General features: G+C 40.9%; 1 protein-coding gene across 1 annotated transcript in view; it reads right to left on the reverse strand.

Annotated features, from left to right (window-relative positions):
* Nucleotides 1-960: 960 nt before the first annotated feature.
* The window catches only part of LOC126416128 (protein Njmu-R1-like), a 100,637-nt gene continuing 79,873 nt past the window's right edge, over nucleotides 961-21,724 (reverse strand). The window contains exons 7-8 of the mRNA XM_050083665.1: nucleotides 9,727-9,797; nucleotides 961-1,594 (exon numbers count right to left, since the gene is read on the reverse strand). Of these exons, the coding sequence (XP_049939622.1) occupies nucleotides 1,441-1,594; nucleotides 9,727-9,797 (225 nt within the window). The 3' untranslated portion in view covers nucleotides 961-1,440. The remainder of the gene's footprint in view (nucleotides 1,595-9,726; nucleotides 9,798-21,724) is intronic.

Consider the following 21,724-nt stretch of genomic DNA (forward strand, 5'->3'; position numbering starts at 1 on the left):
AACTTTCTGCACTATTCTAGTTTCTATATTGGTTTTCTACAAGTCTGACATTTTGAACTTTATGATTGTTACACCAATACTTTATGCATTACATGAGTGATAAAACTAGCAGGTTTAGTTCAATGCTCATTTGCATTTGTTGCTAATAATGATGTTGACTCATACTCGATAGCTTTGTTCTGGGGGTACTAATACTCACATGTTTTACTTCCATTCTGAATACCTCTACCAAAATAAAATAGTTTTATCACTGTTAAAATTTTGCTGTAGCTAGTGAATCCATTTTTATTTCATTTTTGAAAATTACTATGAACGTTCATCTGTAGCAACAGCTTCTTTTTCCTATAATGTGTCTACCACACAATTTGATAATTCTTGTCAGACACCGTCTACTCTCTGCATTTTGATTTACTAATGGCCAACTCTCTCTTTCCACTGATAGGTTACTTAGTAGAACCAAGTGTCAAATAATGTGAGTGTTACATAAAACATATCTCTTCAGTGACTTCACTGCAGTAAGGTCATCTACATAAGAAGGGTTGTAGACTATTTTGCTGATGCAGTAGCCTATGAATCATCTCATGTACTTCAATATAAATGTATTTGTACGTATGTGACCATTTGTCAATGTTACACCTAAATACTCAGAGTGTAGTAGCAGCTTGGAACATTCTAGAGATGATGTTGCCCAAATGAAAAGTAAAAATACATCACCACTGTATTGCAGATAAGTTATAAAACAAACTCCAGGAATGAGGTGTTAATACTACTGTTTCCATATTATCTTTGCCATCCTCTTGATGGTGTATGATGATCTTGGCATTAAACATCAACTACCAAAGTAGGACATGCAAATACACAGCAACAACAACCAAAGATATTATTAAAAAAATCTAACTCACATTGAATATTTTAAATTTGGTTTTATACATTACTTTTATATTTATATTTTATATCTGTATTATTTATACATTACTTTATACATTATTTACAGTTTCATTATACTGACTACTCCTACTACTACACAACAGAAACAGCTGTTACTGTACATAATAGCAGCTAAGTAACAGCGATTATATTAGTTACTTATGACACTAGTTAACAGCATCTTTAAGAGCAAATAGGATATGGAAAGTGTCATCAGTAATGAAAGCTCCCTATAATTAATTATTGTCAGCTGTTTATGTGGTTTACAACTGACAGCAGATTTTTGTCACATACCTGGTAACATGTATGTCTTGACTTCCTCCACAGCTATAAGGTTTCTCCCTCAAAATATATAACATTTTGTCTTTTAATGCTACTAATGAGCAGTTCTTAAGAAATACAAAAGTATTGGTGACATCTGATTTTTTTTATTTTTTTATTTTTTTTATGTTAAAAGTAAAACTAAGGTAATCCTTATCTTCCTAAATATTTTGTGCATGGTGTACATTAGATTCAGGTAATAGTATGTATAGGAGTATGCCTTGGCCTCATTTCATTCAAATGTTGCTCAAGTACGTCTATTACATCCCCTGCTGAAGACCCTTCCATTTTAACTTGCTTCAGTAGAATATCACTGTTGCCCGAAGAGAGGAGGAATGTATATGCTCTGTAACATAAATTTCCATTTTAGAAATTAAACAAAATATTAAAATAGCACAGAGCTAAGCAATTAGCTTTCATAGATTTCTGCTTAACACAAATTACATTTCTAGCATAAAATTAATGTTTCTGTAACATGAATTACCAATGCCAATTATACACTAACACTATTTATTTAAAATATAGAACAGAGATGATTAAAACTGTGTGCTGTATACAATATGCTGAGTAAAACATAAAATCATTATATGTAGCCTCCATCATGCACTGTTATGCCATAAGAGATGAATTTTCATTATACGGATAAATTTATAAGAATCATTTTCATACTCAAGCTAATTAGAAAAGAAAGAACAACCAAAATTTTTGTATATGGTCAATATGTTTAACTTAAAATATTCAGTTCAAATATGAAGCCTGTACTGGTCATACAGCACTCTACATCATAAGCTCATTTCAGGCAGTCCTATTCAATACTGGTCATGCTGGTAAAAAGAAGTATAAGGACAATCCAAGAAACAATAACCTAATGCACATTTCTACTGTGCAGACCAATTCTGTGCAGGCATCAGTAATCCATCTGAGATCAAATAGATTCCTTACATTTCTAGCATGAGATTTTGTTTCAATGTTACATGAGTGGCAATAAAAATAACTTTTTATTGTGCATTATATGATTTTTAACATGAACTGTGGGATACAAAATTGCCCAGACTAATGTCAGAAGTGTCATTCAATTTTCGAATGCTCATAAGATGAAACTTGTAGAAATTTATCTTTAACTAAAGGAAGTGTATTGTGATGCAATAATGAACAACAAAAAGGAGAGAAGGTTGTATATGTTCAACAACGAATGAACAAATTTACATGATAAAACATCCAAATTTGGAAGGTAAGAGACAAAAACCGGCAGAAATAAAGCTATGCAAGTGAGTCATGTGTCATGCCTCCAGAGCTTGGTCAGTGAGAGCATTGCCTGCAAAATGCAAGGTTCTGGGACCAGCATGCACTTTTAATCTGCCATGTGGTTTCAAAGCAGCACACACTCTGCTGGGGAGTGACAGATTGATTCTGGTACTTGCATTCTTATTACAAGCCAACACTATTACAAAATCAAATTCATTGATCAACTACCACAGAGACATAAATTTTTCTGGCATTTCCTGCCTATAGAACATACTCTCACATATCGTAACAGGTGTTAACCTTGCTCTTCAGTTGTGCAAAAAATAACACACATCACAAAATATGCCTTTATTCTTACAGTACATAGATGACTACTTTTGATCAATAAGCATCATTAACTCCATATAATAATGTAGTGTTGAGTGGTACTTAAGTAAATAAATTAGTGAAATCAAAGTGAACTAGAAATTAGAATATAAATGGAAAACTTGGTTTAGTTTAGAGAGTTACATACTCGCATTCGGCGGGCAGAACAGCAGAACAGAAGAGACAATGACCGTGAAGTCAGCAAGTTCCACATAAGCGGGCGCTGTCGATTCAGCCGTCAGGCTCACGTATTTCTCAGTTGTCGCATGTGAGCAAAGGCCCTCGCCTACATTCCCAGAGCCAATGACCGACGTTAAGAAGATTCTTCGAGAAGCTTTTCAACGTGACGGAAGAGGCAATGACCGGCTCACGTGTTTCTCAGTCGTCACATGCGATCAGAGGCCCCCGCCTACATTCCAAGAGCCAATGACCGACGTTAAGAAGATTCTTCGAGAAGCTTTTCAGCGTGACAGAAGAGGCAATGGCCGTGAAGTCATTCACCTCCAGTGAACTGAAGTGAATAAATACACGAGATGCGGTGGGCCCGACAGAGGAAGACAGATGAAGACGGGGACGAAGATGAAGACGGAGACGGGGACGGAGACGAAGACGAGAGACGAAGGAAGAAAAGAAGAGTAGCAGTAGTTTTCACTCAGTTTCTGTGCTGAAGACCGTCATGCAAGAAGAGACTGCATCATGCACAGACGCATCAAGTCCGCTGCTGTAATGGAATAGCAAGCAGCAGCCGCGGCGCCAGAAGACAGAAGTTAAAAGGTATTTGAAGTCTGATTTTTACGTACCCGGGTGACTCGTGAGGACGGGAAGGAGACGGCCTCACCTCAGCAGTCACCTGTGAGCTGGGATGAAGACCTGACAGCCGAAGACTGGCAAGCGGGAGTCCGTGGTTCGAGTTCAGAACACTGGCCTTGCCCCGCTGCGCCGCTCCGCTGGTCGACGCACAACACACGCGGCCGCTTAGAGAAGAGAAACACTGGGACGCCACACCCAAGGTATCATCCGATGCACGACTTCGCTCGCAATAGTTAAACCGGCCACCTCACGCTGCACGTCTCCCGTCAGCTGGGCGAGACGGCGACACGAGATACACACCGCTACGCGTAATCAGACGCCGCCGCCGCCGCTGCCGCAGCAGAAGACTTCACAACGACACAGCTGCCGCTCTCCGAACCAGAACATCCCGTAAGATACAGTTGTACAAATCTTCAATAAAAGTTATCTTATGTAAAAATGATGTTTCATTCGACCTCATACCCGAGCCAAGGAAGAACCCACCCTGCCCACACGTTGTTAAGAGAGAAAAGTTGATTTATTTAATATTTTCACCCTGACAGAATGCTTTAGAATGCTCATCCTGACAATTGACAGCATCAAAAGAGAAAACCCAGTTACATTGAGTGACAGAAGTATCACATTTAGTAACACAACTGTTACATTTGGATGTCAGAAGCCGTTTTAGTTGTTACAGTAGTTCTAGTGATAAACTGACTGATTAGCCTTAATGGGAAAGGAGAGGATCCTTCCACAATGGAAGTCTTTCTGCTAATCTGATCAATTATGTACCTATTTACAAATCTTGTAAATAATACGGCAGAAACACTAGTATTAGATACCCTGTCAATGTTAAGGACATTAGAAATGGAGCAAAATCTTGGATCACAGAAGGACGGAAAAGGTAATTACTCATGGATCTTACTATTGCATAGTGTTATTCACCTTAACTAATTTAGGGAGCCCACAAAAATCTTAAATCTCATTGCTGAATGGAAATTTGGAACACTCTACTTGCTAATGTGAATCCAGTACACCACTCACTCAGCAAATACAATGTCCTTCAATAACTCTATAACAAGACTTACAATAACAATTATTCTTGACAGCATGTATGTATATACTAAAAGAACTGTTTTTCCTCTGATAGTGTACCTATTTACTCATTCCCCATTTACAAATATTCTCCTCTATGTTGCAGTCAACAAAACACTATGAGTCAATGTGTTGGTCTGCTTGCCTCATTACCCTTCCAACAGGTACATCTCCCTTTATATACATGTTTTCTAATACACATCAACATCTTCCCATTTACATGAGTTCATTTTGCAAGAGTTTCATCTCACTTCTAGTATGACCTCTCCGTCTTTGTTGATGCCTCTCCTTCCTTTCTTATTTATCTCAATGGCCATGCATCAGTCTGTTTTTACGTGGTCTTTAACTGATCTTTTTCATATCATTTCTTTTCAGTGTCCTTTTTCTCCTTCTTCTCAGTCTAGTTTCCACATCTTTTAATTTCATTTAATCTTTATTTATTTCTCTAAATTTTTTACACCTCACAGCACTTATCTCTGACTAGACAGCTACCTTTATAAGGGCCCCAACTTTAATTATAATCATTACTGAGTACACACATTTTCCATTTGATGCATGCAAGTGTATTTCTTCTAGAAGTTAACTGTGCCACATTGCAAAACACATATCCTACATCTACATTGATACTCTGCAAATCACATTTAAGCGCCTGGCAGATGGTTCATTGAACCACAATCATAATAGTTCTCTATTATTCCAATCTCATACAGCACACGGAAAAAATGAACACTTATATCTTTAGGTGCATGCTCTGATTTCCTTTATTTTATTATGGCGTTCATTTCTCCTCATGTAGGTTGGCCTCAACAAAATATTTTCACACTCAGAGGAGAAAGTTGGTAACTGAAATGTTGTGAGAACATTCCACCACAATGAAAAACGCCTCCATTTTAATAATGTCCCTGGATCATTTTGGTGACACTCTCTTCCCTATTTTGCAATAATACAAAACATGCTGCCCTTCTTTGAACTTTCTCGATGTACTCCTTCAAGCCTATCTGGTATGGATCCCACACTACACAGTAGTATTCTAAAAGAGAATGGACAAGTGTAGTGCAGGCAGTCTCTCTAGTAGATCCGTTACATTTTCCATGTGTCCTGCCAATAAAACGCAGTCTTTGGTTAGCCTTCCCCACAACTTTTTCTGTTTTCCTTCCAATTTAAGTTGTTCGTAATTGTAATTCCTAGGTATTTAGTTGAATTTACTGCCTTTATATCTGACAGATTTATCATGTAACCAAAGTTTAACGGATTTCTTTTGGCACTCATGTCGATGATGTCACACTTTTTGTTATTTAGTGTCAATTGCCAATTTTCACACCATACAGATATCTTTTCTAAAGCATTTTGCAATCTGCTTTGATCTTCCTATGACTTTACTAGTCAATAAATGACAGCATCATCTGCAAACAACCTAAGAGGGTTGCTCAGATTGTCTCTTAAATGGTTTACATAGATAAGGAACACCAAAGGGCGTATAACACTACCTTGGTGAAAGCCAGAAATCACTTCTGTTTTACTCTATGACTTTCCGTCAGTTACTACAAACTGTGACCTCTCTGACAGGAAATCATGAATCCAGTCACATAACTGAGACGATATTCCATAAGCACGCAAGTTCACTACAAGCCGCTTTTGTGGAACAGTGTCAAAATCCTTCTGGAAATCTAGAAATATGGAATCAACTTGAAATCCTGTCAATAGCTCTCAACACTTTGTGTGAGTAAAGAGCTAGTTGTGTTCCACAAGAACGTTGTTTTTTAAATCCATGTTGACTATGTGTCAATAGACTTTTTTTTTGAGGTAATTCATAATGATTGAACACAATATAAGTTCCAAAAGCCTGCTACATATCAGTCTTAATGATATGGACCTGTAATTTAGTGGATTACTTCTACTACTTTTCTTGAATATGGATGTGACATTTACAACTTTCCAGTCTTTGGATATGGATCTTTCGTCAAGCGAATGGTTGTATATGACTGTGGAGCTATTGTATCAGCATACTCTGAAAGGAACCTAACTGGTATACAGTCTGGACCAGGAGACTAACTTTTATTAAGTGATTTAAGTTGCTTCACTGCTCCGAGGATATTTACTTCTACATTACTCGTGTTGGCAGCTGTTATTGATCCGAATTCTGGAATATTTACTTTGTCTTCTTTGGTGAAGGAATTTCAGAAGGCTGTGTTTAGTAACTCTGCTTTGACAGCACTGTTGTCTATAGTATTTCCAATGCTATTGTGCAGAGATGTTATTGATTGTGTCTTGTTGCCAGCATAGTTAGTTAATTAGTTACATGTTCCATCACTCAATCTCACGGTAACGTGTCAAGTGCATAAGAAATGCACACATGAATCAAGGTTTCTTTCTTTTGTTAAAAAAAAAAATAATAATAATAAATGCTTAAAATTTTTATTACCTTCCCCGTCCCTTAAATGGCACAAAATGCATATTATTATACCTACAGATTTATTTATTTATACCTATAGATTTATTTATTCCTATTCAAGAATTAATATGTGTTATAGAAGGAGTTGTCAAAGAGATACGAGTTTAGTTTATTTTTAAAACTATTACTGCTGTCTGTCAGACATTGTATTTCATCTGGTAATTTACAAAAACGTTTTACAGCAGCTTTTCTGTGCCAAAGATAGGTTAAGTAGAGGATAGTGTAAATCCTTCTTTCTTCTGGTATTATAATCACGAATGTCACCTTTGTTTATAAACTGGTTCATGTTGTTGAGAACAAACTTCATTACTGAGTAAATGAACTGTGAGGTTGTTATAAGAATTCCTAACCTTTTAAACAGATGCCTACAAGACGTGCGACTATGAGCACCACACATTATTCTAACAATTTTCTTTTGAGCAGTGAATAATTTCTGCCTAAGTGTTGAGTTACTCCAAAATATTATTCCGTATGACATCAGAGAGTGAAAGTAAGCAAATTATGTTAGCTTGATAATCTCTATACCCTCAAAATTAGCAATTTTTCTGATTGCAAAAGTTGCTGAACCTTATTGCTTTAGGAGATCCATAATATGAATTTTTCAATTAACATTCTCATCTATACTGTATGTACACCCAAAAACTTAGGATGCTCTACCCTGGCTACTGACTGTGTTATATTTATAGAAGGAACTGTACAACTTGTAGTAGAAAATTGGATGCACTTTTTTTTTCTTCCGAAATTCGCAGCAAGCCCATTTGCAGAAAAACAATCAATAACTTTACCAAAGACAGTATTTGTATAAATTTCTATTGGAATTTCTTTTACTGGATTAATAATGATGCTTGTATCATCAGTAAACAGTGTCAGTTTAGCTTCTTGTTCCAGATAAGAAGGGAGGTCATTCACATATGTCAAGAACAGAAGGGGACCCATGATTGAACCCTTTGGAACACCTAATGTAATTTCACCCCAATTAGATGAAGTGGGAAACTTCCTTAAATCACTTAAAGCACATAGAGAAACCTTTTGCTTCCTGTTCTGTAGATATGACTTAAATCATTCATACACTGTTCCATTTATACCACAGGATTGTAATTTCTGTAACAAAAATTCATGGTTCACACAATCAAATGCTTTGGATAAGCCACAGAAAATTCCTATTGATGTCATTTTTCTGTTTAAGGACTCTGTTATGTTGGCAGTGAAACTGCATATTGCTGATTCAGTGCAACAGCATTTTTGAAATCCAAACTGTGGTTTACTAAGTATCCCATTACTGTTGAGAGGGCTAACCACTCGAGTACATTACTTTCTTGACTATTTTTGAAAATGTTGTAAGCAAGGATAATGGCCAGTAATTATTGACATCTGTGGTGTTTCCTTTTTTGTAGAGTAGAGAACTCTACTGTAGACCCTGACAAAAATGTAAGAACTGTGTCTAATAAGTTAGATTAATATGCAGAGATTCAAAAACTGAACTACCGAAGCACTCATGTGAGACTAAATACTTTCCCCCTGATTAGGAACTTGTAGTATGTCACAAAAGCAGTTTACTTTCCGACGCAAATGATAATGCGAGAACTGTTTATTAGATATCAAATTAATATGCAGGAACTCAAGAAACTAAACTATCAAAGCGCACAGATAAAATTATACAATTCGCTCCTGGTTAGGAACTCATAGAAGTCACACAATCAGTTACTTCCTTCTTGGTGCTCCTGTCTTGGCTAGTTGATGCTGCTATTGCATTAAATACCAGTTTAATTAGTTACAGCAAGAATACACCAGCCTGGAGTGATAATGAATTAAGCCATGACCAACCCAGGGTAGATCAGCAACAGATCTATAACCAGCCATCCCTAGAGATAATTACCACACCTCTTTCATGAAATCTGCCTTAGGAGCTTACAGATTCCTTGTTCTTAATTGTATCTTTCTGAGAATTCTGTTCTGGTTTCAGCACCTAATACATGCTCTCTCTCGCATTCGGGAGGACGACGGTTCAATCCCGTCTCCGGCCATCCTGATTTAGGTTTTCCGTGATTTCCCTAAATCGCTTCAGGCAAATGCCGGGATGGTTCCTTTGAAAGGGCACGGCCGATTTCCTTCCCCATCCTTCCCTCACCCGAGCTTGCGCTCCGTCTCTAATGACCTCATTGTCGACGGGACGTTAAACACTAATATCCATCCATCCATCCATGCTCTCCACCTTCTTTTTATCTTAAATGTCATCCTTTCATCTGAAAATGTTTTCCAGATGTGATCACCACGAAACTATATGATATTTTTTTCACACTATTACACAGCAAATATATACAGCTTATATTCATCAAACTTATTGCAGCATTTGATGATGAATAAATAACACAGATATACTTCAACTTAAAGCACATGCAAGTTGATGTGAGAAGGCGATCAATACTGTAAATATTGATATTATAGACATAGACTTGTAAATAAATGTGTGTATGTGACAAAGAAATAAAGTAATTTAGAATTCATATTCTAAATGTCATATGTTAACTTACCTGTATAATGAATAGTGATCTGTTTCTGATTGTTTCAGGAATCTTTTCAGTGTGTTCATGTCCTTAATTGTCTGAAAAAAAAGTTAACATTCTATGAAGTAGGTTGTACACCTGAATTTTAGGAAGACATGCTTATTATAAAAGCTTAAATAATATTTGGTAACAAAATTAGCATAACTGTCATTTTACTGGAGACTTATTACTATTCCTTCATTTCTTGCTTTATAATTTGGTAAAATCCGACACCTGAAGATATCCACTTTATACTTTAAAACAACTAACACTCAAAGATTTAGAAATTTCCAAAATAATATAGATAAGAGACATTTTATAATACAGTTTCAATACTACTGCTGTTGTATTTGTGGGATAGATAGTGGTATGAATGGCCCCAGAATAAGAGCGTGAACTCTCCAGCATAAAAATATTAATGACAAGTTTTTTGTTTGCAAAGATAATTTCAATGTGAGACTTTGGTAACAAAGCAGGAAGGAAGACATGTGACAGTAACAAAGGAGTACAGAACTGATAAATACATGTAGTCACAGGAGGCTTGAATTAGTGAAGAAAGCATCAGGAGAATATAATTCATACCAGATTTTACAGAGAAGCAATATTTTTTTCTCCGCAATGCCAGGTTGGTATGTATCAAAAAATCATAGTCACATATATCTTTCCATATCCATCTTGTATAGTCTCTCTTTTGCAGATCATGGAATAGGGCAAATGAGATATAAAAACAATGAAAAAGGAATGGCCTACTTATTAAGGTGACTGCAGAGATGGCACAAATAAAGTGAACTGAATGAGTAGTGGCACGTTATTATACTCATTTACACAGCAACAATCAAAATGTGTACATGTCATATACAGAAGATACATATTAGAGATATTATTCAAAATTAACTTCCTGGAACAAACTTCATGCAGCAACTCACTGAAATAATTTGCCTGTGATATCCCACAACACGTCTGTAATAATAATTGCTACTATATAGTCTTCTCAGCATTTGCAGGCAGTATTACACAGTCGGACATCTGAAATTTGGAGAGAGGGGTATCGATATATATATGATATTTTGCCCAATTTACTGATTTGGTTATACATCTACTAAAAATGTACGTACATCTTCCCTGCGAGATGGTAGCGTATCATCCTGTAGTTAAATATTGGTGATTTTTAGGCACGTCATCCTGCATTTCTGCTAGCACATATTGCAAAAACAAGGGGTACAAAGACATATCAGTCTTCTCAGCTAGCCAGTATGAGCAAAGAAAATACTTATCATTTGTAACTGCTTGGGCTTTGATCATCACACAGTGTTAGGAAGACTGGCCATGTACACTCCTACTCATCAAAAATTATACCTAAAAAGTGTACATTCCACCTTGGAAAAAAGTTGCCTTACCTGTTTGTAATACTCAAAGGAGGAAAAAGGGTGACTATATGTTTTCATGTCAGCAATCATGGCCAAGTTCATTCAGCATACTTAATTAGGAATCAATATCTGCACAATGGTTTAGCAATAAGGGTAGGAAATAATTCCTTGAAGAATCTGATGAACTGATGGCTTGATCATTCCCATCTACCTCAATATTTGGTGCACAGATGTTGGGGCTTCATTATCTGTTATATCAACAATGAAATCCTTAATGTCAAGAGAGGAAACAGGTTAATAAAACATTCTCGGGTTTCAAGCTGCGTCAAGTGGTTTACTGCCCATGAGTTTTTGGCAGAGATCTCCTCTGCCATTGTCATCCACTTGACAATGGCAGAGGAGATCTCTGCCGAAAGTTTGTGGGCAGTAAACCACTTGACGCAGCTTGAAACTCGAAAATGTTTGTTAAAATGTTTTATTAACAGATATCGCCGCGAAAGCATCCATTTGTACAGGAGATAGGTTGATTACATTTTCTTTCAATATGCATGTGATAAACCTAATCAGAATCCTTTATACAAGAAGCCAGGCAAGGAACATTTTAGTGTCAAGATGCTGAGGCATTGGGTGTTGTGATTCTGTAGCTGTATTTGTATCACAAGACCCAAAGGCCATGTTCACATAATAATATTTGCTGAAATATGTATCCATAGCAAATACAAGTACATGACATTCCTTGGGGCTGTATTGATGGTGGTCCTGTACCTATGGCTATGGCTCTTGAGCTTTGATCTTTGTTACATTGATAATTACCAGTGTTGGTGGGTTTTTCCGTTTTCGCCAAATGTCAGTACTCTTGACCACCTTTCTGTCAGTCTAGGTGACTGTGACATTGATTATTTCTTCTTCCTCGTTACACAAATAAGATTGTTAAAAACTGTTAATGCTAATCTCAACTTTATTAGAGATCCCTGTACTGTTTCTTTTCCAGGTGTTTATTGTGAGATATTTTGTATATGTTTCATCATCTGTTCATTCACTCATTCAACAATAGTGTTCTCTCAATCCAGTCAAAAAGGGCAGCCTTCAGGTGGGTGTGAACATGCTTAGTTATAGATTAACAGGCAGAAGCAATTGCTATGAGCAACTTTTATAAGAATACTAACAATAAATTATGACTAGCACTAATTTACTCAACTGATAATTATGGTAAGTGCTTCTAGATTATCTTATGTATGCATGTTAGGAGAAAATCAGTTACTTTAAAAACAGCCACTGCTCCTCCTCCATACTACTCAGCTGCTGTTATCATCCAATACTTAAACAAATTTTACCCAGACTGCAATTAGGTGTTTATATACTGACAAAATCAGGATCTGTCTGATAAATTATTGGAGACATATAGAAGTTACATTCCTGAGTTCGTATATTCAGATATACACTAAGGTGACTGTTATAACCTTTAATCACTAATAAAGTGCGTGGATATACAAAAGTAGAAACACTAGCGGGTTACATGTTACTAACTCCGTATCTGTCATTCGACTGCCCTGCCGTGACATGCGGCCGGCGCCGTTCATAACCAGGTGGCGCTCCCGCGCTCGGCCGAGCTGCGGAGCGCCTCTATCGCCGTGTTCGCGTACTAACGTAGCGGCACTTTTGAATGTCGTGGCACTGTCACAACACTTTTCCCCCCTTGAAAAAAAAAAAACTCTCACTTCCGTGGAGACACGGACATTGCGGAGACATCCATGGCCTCTTGAGAGGTCCCGAGAAGATCCCGCGGAGAAACACGAGAGTATGGTCGAAAATGTCCAGGACGGAAGCTTGCGCGTGGAACGTGCCTCCTGGACGAGATGATGGGTGAAAACTCCGGAGCAGCATCCATAGGTGTCGTGGACCTGGGGGTGTGCTCCAGCGAGATGGGTCCCGGAGAAGGCGGCGTCGCGACTGGGGCCGGGTCCGGCGTACTCGGAAGCGGTAGCGATGGCGGCGGCAGCAACACGCCCGGAAGATCGGCAGCAGCGACAGGACTGGCTTCTCGGGCTGGTGGAGACGAAAGAAGGGGCGGTGGTACCGGCGTGGCCACCACTCGTGGGCGCATCTGGTCGTAATGGCGAACAACCATGCCGTCGCCCGTACGTATTTCACAAAGCCGGCGGCCGCGAAAAGCCTGGACCACCCCTGGAATCCATTTAGGGCGAGATCCATACCCCCATGCCCACACGTCGGCGCCCACCGGGTATTTTCCCGCACTAGGGGACACAGTACAAGGCCTGACAGGGTGAAGCAGATGCAATAGGGTGTGCGGTTGGCGGCCATGCAAGAGTTCCGCAGGGCTGCAATCACCCAGAGGCGTGAAACGATAAGAACTCAGAAAGTGCAACAGAGCGTCATCTGTGGAAAAATCACTAAGGAATTTTTTCATTTGGCTTTTGAAAGTGCGGACAAGGCGCTCGACCTCCCCATTCGATTGCGGATGGAAGGGCGGTGCTGTAACATGATGAATCCCTTGTCCAGTACAAAAATCACCGAAGGCCTGCGAAGAGAACTGAGGGCCATTGTCCGTGACAATCGTGGAAGGAAGACCTTCTAGCGCAAAGATTTTTGACAAAGCCAGCGTCGTCGCCGCAGTGGTGGGCGACGGACATCGAACAACAAACGGAAACTTCGAGAAGGCGTCAATCAACAGTAGCCAATAAGTGCCGAGGAAGGGGCCGGCAAAGTCAGCGTGCACCCGTTCCCACGGCTGCGCCGGATCAGGCCACGGAGAGGGCAGAGTACGAGGCGCAGCCAGTTGTTGAACACACTGATCACACGCAGCGACCATGTGGGCGATGTCCGAATCAATACCGGGCCAATAAACGTGCCTGCGGGCCAGGGACTTAGTCCGAGAAATCCCCCAATGGCCCTCGTGCAATAGTTTGAGAACATCTTTGCGAAGGGAGGCGGGCACCACAACCCGTGGAGATGCGCCATCCGTGGCCAGAAGAACAACACCCTCACGAACAGACAGACGAAGGCGCAAGGCATGGTAGTTGCGAAGGGGATCCGACGCCCGGCCCTTGGTCCTGTCCGGCCAACCCCGCTGAACAAAACCGATCACCTGACGCAGGACCGGGTCCCGCGCAGTAGCCGACGCGACCTGCGAACCTGTAAGTGGGAAACCCTCGACCGCACGACGTTCTTCCTCATCAATGTGGAAACAGAGGAGTTCATCGCGATCGAAAACCGGGTCGGGGCCCATCGGCAAACGCGACAACGCGTCAGTGTTGGCGTGCTGGGCCGTGGGGCGATAGTGAATCTCATAGTGAAAACGATACAAGTATAAGGCCCAACGTTGCAGGCGGTGAGCTGCCTTATCCGGAAGCGACGCAGAGGGGCTGAACAGAGAGACCAGCGGCTTGTGGTCGGTGATGAGGTGAAACTTAGAACCATACAAAAAAACGCTGAACTTTTTCAGAGCATAAATGATAGCGAGCGCCTCCTTTTCTATTTGAGAGTAACGCCGTTGGGCATCGTTGAGGGTCTTGGAAGCGTAGGCGATGGGTCGTTCCGACCCATCCTCATACCGATGGGCGAGAACAGCCCCTAGGCCATACGGCGACGCGTCAGTCGCCAGAACCAAGTGCTGACCCGGACGGAATGTGGCAAGACAAGGCGCCGACTGCAAATGAGCCTTCAGGCGGACAAAAGCCTGCTCACACTCGGCGGACCAACAGAAAGGAACGTTTTTGCATAACAGCTGATGCAGAGGATGAGCCACCGCCGCCGCGGAGGGAATGAATTTGTGATAATAAGCAACCTTGCCTAGAAACGCCTGAAGTTCTTTGACCGTAGACGGCCGGGGTAGAGCGGTAATGGCCGCAACGTGCTGTCGTAGAGGACGTATACCCTCACGGGACAAGTGGAAACCAAGATACACAATGGAGGGTTGGAAGAACTGAGACTTGTCCAGATTGCACTTCAACCCTGCTGAATGCAGAACCCGAAACAGTGAACGCAAATTGCGAAGGTGCTCCTCAGTGGAGGCCCCCGTGACAACAATGTCATCCAGGTAGTTGATGCAGCCAGGAACGGAAGCCGTGAGCTGTTCCAAAAACCGCTGAAAAATGGCCGGCGCGCTAGCGACGCCAAATGGTAACCGCTGGTACTGATACAACCCACAAGGAGTGTTGATGACGAGAAATTCCTTGGAAGATGCATCCAACGGCAACTGATGGTACGCCTCCGATAAGTCAAGTTTGGAAAAGAACTGGCCCCCAGCGAGCTTGGTAAATAACTCCTCAGGACGGGGAAGAGGATAAGTGTCAATGAGGCTTTGAGCGTTGACAGTGGCTTTAAAATCACCACACAATCGCAGACTCCCGTTAGGTTTAGAAACCACCACGATGGGCGATGCCCACTCGCTGGAGGTAACAGGAAGGAGAATCCCCGAAGCTGTTAACCTGTCTATCTCAGCTTTGACAGGCGCACGCAACGTCATCGGAATAGGGCGTGCCCGGAAAAACTTAGGGCGAGCCGTAGGTTTAAGAGTAATGTGGGCTTCAAAATCCTTGGCCCGACCCAGACCAGCAGAGAACACGGACGAGAATTCAGAACACAAGCCATCCAGCTGTTGATAAGGAATGTCCTCAGATATGAGGTGCACATCATCATCAATGGAAAACCAGAACAACTGGAAAGCATCATACCCGAACAGGTTTTCAGTGCCCGCATGATCCACCACATAAAACGTGAGGGGCCTAACAACAGACTTGTAGGCAGTGGAAGCATCAAACTGGCCAACGATAGGAATTTTCTGCTTATTATAAGTTCATAGATTTCGCGTAACTGGAGACAAGGAAGGGGAGCCTAACTCCAAATACGTGCGAGAATTAATGAGAGTTACTGCAGAGCCAGTGTCCACTTGCATGCGAATGTCTTTATCCAGAACACGAACAGTAACAAACAACTTATTCGTTTGAGAAAGCACACAGTTAACTTCTATGTCCGATGCCTCGTCCTCGTCGACAGGAACTTTAGGGGACTGACACACAGAAGCAATGTGGCCTTTTTTCCTACATGAATTACACGTGGCCCAACGTTTTGGACACGCGGCTCTGTCATGCTGTACGAAACAGCGTGGGCAAGAAGGAAGGGCGGAACGAACCTGCTTCTGTGGTTGCTGTTTTCGCTGCGAGCGTGGCGGCCCAACGCGACGTTGTTGACGCGAGTGCACCGCCGCCACATCGTCGTTTCCCTGCGAAACAGGCACATTGTCTGCATCGAAAGTGGTTTGTACAGCGCCTACATCACACCACGCGTCGATTTGCGCACCAGCAGCGTGAGACACCTCAAACGATTGAGCGATGCTGAGAACTTCCGACAACGACGGGTTTGGCAATTGTAAGGCACGTTGCCGAACTTCTTTATCAGGAGCAAGCCGTAAAATAGCGTCCCTAACCATTGAATCAGCATAAGACTCATGATGAGTGTCCGTGACAAACTGACATTTCCGACTCAGACCGTGCAGTTCCGCCGCCCAAGCCCGGTAAGATTGATGGGGCTGTTTACGACACCGGTAAAAAGCCACGCGGGCAGCAACGACATGGGTGTTTTTTCGGTAATAGTTAGACAATAAGTCACACATTTCTTGGAAGGACAGAGAGGCAGGTTCCCGCAGAGGGGCTAACTGAGATAGCAGCTGATAGATCCGTGGGGAAATCCAAGATAGAAATAACGACTTACACATAGGAGCGTCGACAACGCCGAAAGCCAAGAAGTGTTGCCGCAAATGCTTCTCATAATCCTCCCAGTCTTCAGCGGCCTCGTCATAAGGAGGGAACGGAGGCGGAGAAGAGGAAGACAGACGATGAGTAAGCGACGTCGACAACGCCTGAATAGTAGCCGTCAGCTGTGTTTGCTGTTCAATAAGCGCTTGCATAAGCTGTTCCATGTCGGCCCCGACACGAACACACAAGTCCACAACGCAGGAAAAAAAAATATCCCATCCTCGTCGCCAAAAAGTGTTATAACCTTTAATCACTAATAAAGTGCGTGGATATACAAAAGTAGAAACACTAGCGGGTTACATGTTACTAACTCCGTATCTGTCATTCGACTGCCCTGCCGTGACATGCGGCCGGCGCCGTTCATAACCAGGTGGCGCTCCCGCGCTCGGCCGAGCTGCGGAGCGCCTCTATCGCCGTGTTCGCGTACTAACGTAGCGGCACTTTTGAATGTCGTGGCACTGTCACAACAGTGACAAAAGTCAGAAGACAGTGATATGCACAAATATACATGGCAGTAGTATTGCATACACAAGGTATAAAAGGGCAATGCTTTGACGGAGTTGTCATTTGTACTCAGGTGATTCGCATCAAAAGGTTTCCAACATGATGATGGCCACATGACAGGAATTAACAGACTTTTATTGCAGAATGATAGTTGGAGCATTCCATTTTGGACATCATTAGGGAATTCAATATTCTGAGATCCACCGTGTCAACAATGTGCCAAGAATACCAAATTCAGCCATTACCTCTAACCATGGACAAGGCAGTAGCCAAAGGCTCTCTCTTAATGACCAAGAACAGAGGTGTTGGTGTAGAGTTGTCAGTGCTAACAGACAAGCAACACTGCATGAAATAACCCCAGAAATCATTGTGGAACATACAACGAACATATCAGTTAGGACAGTGTGAAAAAATTTGGTGTTAATGGGCTATGGCAGCTTATGACCGATGTGAGTGACTTTGCTAACAGAATGACATCATCTTCAGTGCCTCTCCTGTGCTCATGATCATATCAGTTGGACCCTAGGCAACTGGAAAATCATGGCCTGGCCAGACAAGTCCCAATTCCAGTTAGTAAGAGCTAATGGTAGGTTCTGAGTATGGCACGGACCCCACAAAGCCATCGATCCAAATTGTCAGTAAGGCACTGTGCAAGCTGGTGGTGGCTCCACAATGGTGTGGGCTGTGTTTAAATGAACCTATCACTGACTGATGATGGTTATATCCGGCTACTTGGAGACTGTTTTGCAGCCATTCACGGGCTTCATGTTCACAAACAATGATGTCATGTTACCAGGACACAATTGTTAGTGAGCGGCTGAAGAACAGTCTAGACAATTCGAGTGAATTATCTGGCCACTTGGACCACCTGACATGAATGCTATAGAACATTTATGGGACATAATCGAGAGGTCAGTTTGGCCGCAACATCTTGCACCAGCAACATTTTCCCAATTATTGAGGTAACATTGTTCAATATTGCTGTAGGGAACTTCTAACGACATGTTAAGTCCTTGTCACATTGAGTTGCTGCAAATGTGCTGAGCAAAAGGAGGTGCCCCATGACTGTTGTCACCTCAGTGTGCTGTATATTTTGGGTGAAAGTTGTATTCTTTTACTTTGTGTTTAAATATTTAGGCATTTTCAATTTCCTATCTTATGTACACTGGTATCCTGCCACAAACTTTTGCACCAGAATATAAAAAGTCATTCTGAACTCTAGAGAAGGATGCTTAGTCTATAGGGAATTATTTCTACTTCTAGTATTGTGCTTGTGAATTGCTGAGTTCATTTACATTCTATGGTTATTAACCACAACTAGTATTAGAGATTATATATACTAGTAAGCTCCCTGAAGAGATTTCGAGACATTTTTAGCCATCAACTTTACAAGTATTGTTACTGAAAACATCCATAGAATAGAAAGTTTTTTATGCCATATGCTGCAGGACAGAATTCAGTGAAGGTCCACTAGCAAACTTGTCTCGAGGTCTACACAGTGAGAGATTCCTGGGTGCAAAGCCGGCAGAACTGAGCTTTTGGCTTACGTATCCACGACAGTTTACTATCAATCTGGACACCCAGGAACTTCACACATGGTGCATCATGCAGTGTACACCCATTAATCTGAACTTCTGGTAGTGTTACTTAACAGCTAAAAATTTTCCCCATAATTTACTGGAAGTCACTAGTCACAGACACATGTGTTAAAATACTCATGAATCTTAAAGAAACATGGCACCTGTCTTGATGGAACAGTTTGTGAGTTTACATTTTTCAACAAAATAATTTGCGTATTGACACCTGAAACCCACCCACTCACTGAGTTTATGAATTTATTGTGATCTAGTGTCTGTCATAATATGAATTTTTTCCAAACAGTTTTGGGTATTTAATATAATAAACGTACGTGCACGTTCTTCACAACCAAAACACCACTTGGATTACACACAATTTGACTTTCACATGTCGGGATTTTGGAAAACAGTTGCATATAAAAACTTTTTTGTGTAATGGTGTTATGAAAGAAGTGTTGTGTTAATGGCTCAAAGTATAACTGTAAAGTTTTTCCCTTCTGAACAACATTACAAAGTTGACAAAATATTGGAGAAGTAAGGGTGACCATGTAGAGAAATGTGGTTTTTGTATCTGAAAACACTGAGAAATAGTGTTTATACACAATATGTCTCTTTATTGTACATCATGATACAATGTAACATTATTACATGTACATGTATTTCAGATTATGTTTTTTTTTTCAACTTAACACTAATTATTGAGTGGTGGAGCTAAGAATAATAACTGATTTACAGAATAAAATATGTCAACAGAAGTGTCATAAGATCAGGAAACAGCATATCATCGTGTAAACAAATGTTGTTTTTCTAGTTTTCAGCATTGATTGGAGCACTTTCATTTGTGTAAAATGGGGGGGGAAAAATTAGAGATTGTAGTTAGTAAAACTATATGGGGTGGCTAGAAAGTACCTAATCGCCTGAACTAAATGCATGTAACAGTGTAAAATAGTGACAATAATGGAAATTCCTTGATGGAACAATACATAAAATAAAGGCAACCACTCACCTTTAGCCAATTGATGTGTGGCAACCAGACAAAGCGTACACACACACACACACACACACATACACACACACACACACACACACACACACACACACACACACACAAACACACACACTACTGCAGTTGAAGAATCCAGATACACTACTATACAGAGAAGTCATTTTTTAACACTGTTACCAAAAAATCTCAAAAAGTACTTGACTGATTTACTTCAGACTTTTACACAATACTCTAATGAACATTTGGACAGATGTAGGCTGTATGTTTTTTTAAATACTGGGCTATTACAAATGATTGAAGTGATTTCATAAATTCACTATAGCTCCATTCATTGACGTATGGTCACGACACACTACAGATATGTAGAAAAACTCATAAAGTTTTGTTCGGCTGAAGCCGCACTTCAGGTTTCTGCCGCCAGAGCGCTCGAGAGCGCAGTGAGACAAAATGGCGACAGGAGCCAAGAAAGCGTATGTCGTGCTTGAAATGCACTCACATCAGTCAGTCATAACAGTGCAACGACATTTCAGGACGAAGTTCAACAAAGATCCACCAACTGCTAACTCCATTCGGCGATTGTATGCGCAGTTTAAAGCTTCTGGATGCCTCTGTAAGCGGAAATCAACGGGTCGGCCTGCAGTGAGTGAAGAAACGGTTGAACGTGTGTATCTGGACATGCTGGAAAATTGGCTCGTGCCACAGCTGGAGACCGACAGCACCGACTTCATCTTTCAACAGGATGGTGCTTCACCGCACTTCCATCATGATGTTCCGCATTTCTTAAACAGGAGATTGGAAAACCAATGGATCAGTCATGGTGGAGATCATGATCAGCAATTCATGTCATGGCCTCCATGCTCTCCCGACTTAACCCCATGCGATGTCTTTCTGTGGGGTTATGTGAAAGATTCAGTGTTTAAACCTCCTCTACCAAGAAACGTGCCAGAACTGCGAGCTCGCATCAATGATGGTTTCGAACTCATTGATGGGGACATGCTGCGCCGTGTGTGCGAGGAACTTGATTATCGGCTTGATGTCTACCGAATCACTAAAGGGGCACATATCGAACATTTGTGAATGCCTAAAATGCCTCCTCTACCAAGAAACGTGCCAGAACTGCGAGCTCGCATCAATTATGGTTTCGAACTCATTGATGGGGACATGCTGCGCCGTGTGTGCGAGGAACTTGATTATCGGCTTGATGTCTGCCGAATCACTAAAGGGGCACATATCGAACATTTGTGAATGCCTAAAATAACTTTTTGAGTTTTTGTATGTGTGTGCAAAGCATTGTGAAAATATCTCAAATAATAAAGTTATTGTGGAGCTGTGAAATCGCTTCAATCATTTGTAATAACCCTGTACATATGAAATATAAAATACGAAATGTGAATACTAAGGGGGAAACATTGTTAGCAGAAGTCTCAAAAAGTTCTTGACCAACTTACTTCAATTGTCTTATACGATACTCTAATGAACATTAGGACAGATATAGGCAATATGAATGCTCATCAGTTATGTATACAAAGCAAGGTGTATGTGAGGATGTCTGGGATCTCCTCCCAAGCCCCTGGACAGATTTCAACCAAATTTGGTACATATATCAAATTTGGCACAGAAGCAGCAGGTCTACAAGTATCAGCATTGTGTAGTTTATAACCTCCTAGCTTCAACAGAAGTGGATATTTAGCCAAAAACGTTTTTTTCTTCCAGCCTCTAGCATATAGGCTGTCCTGCACGACATATATGATTGTGAGA

The sequence above is a fragment of the Schistocerca serialis genome, chromosome 8 (genome assembly GCF_023864345.2).
Source record: "Schistocerca serialis cubense isolate TAMUIC-IGC-003099 chromosome 8, iqSchSeri2.2, whole genome shotgun sequence".
In the NCBI taxonomy this organism is placed as follows: Eukaryota; Metazoa; Arthropoda; class Insecta; order Orthoptera; family Acrididae; genus Schistocerca; species Schistocerca serialis.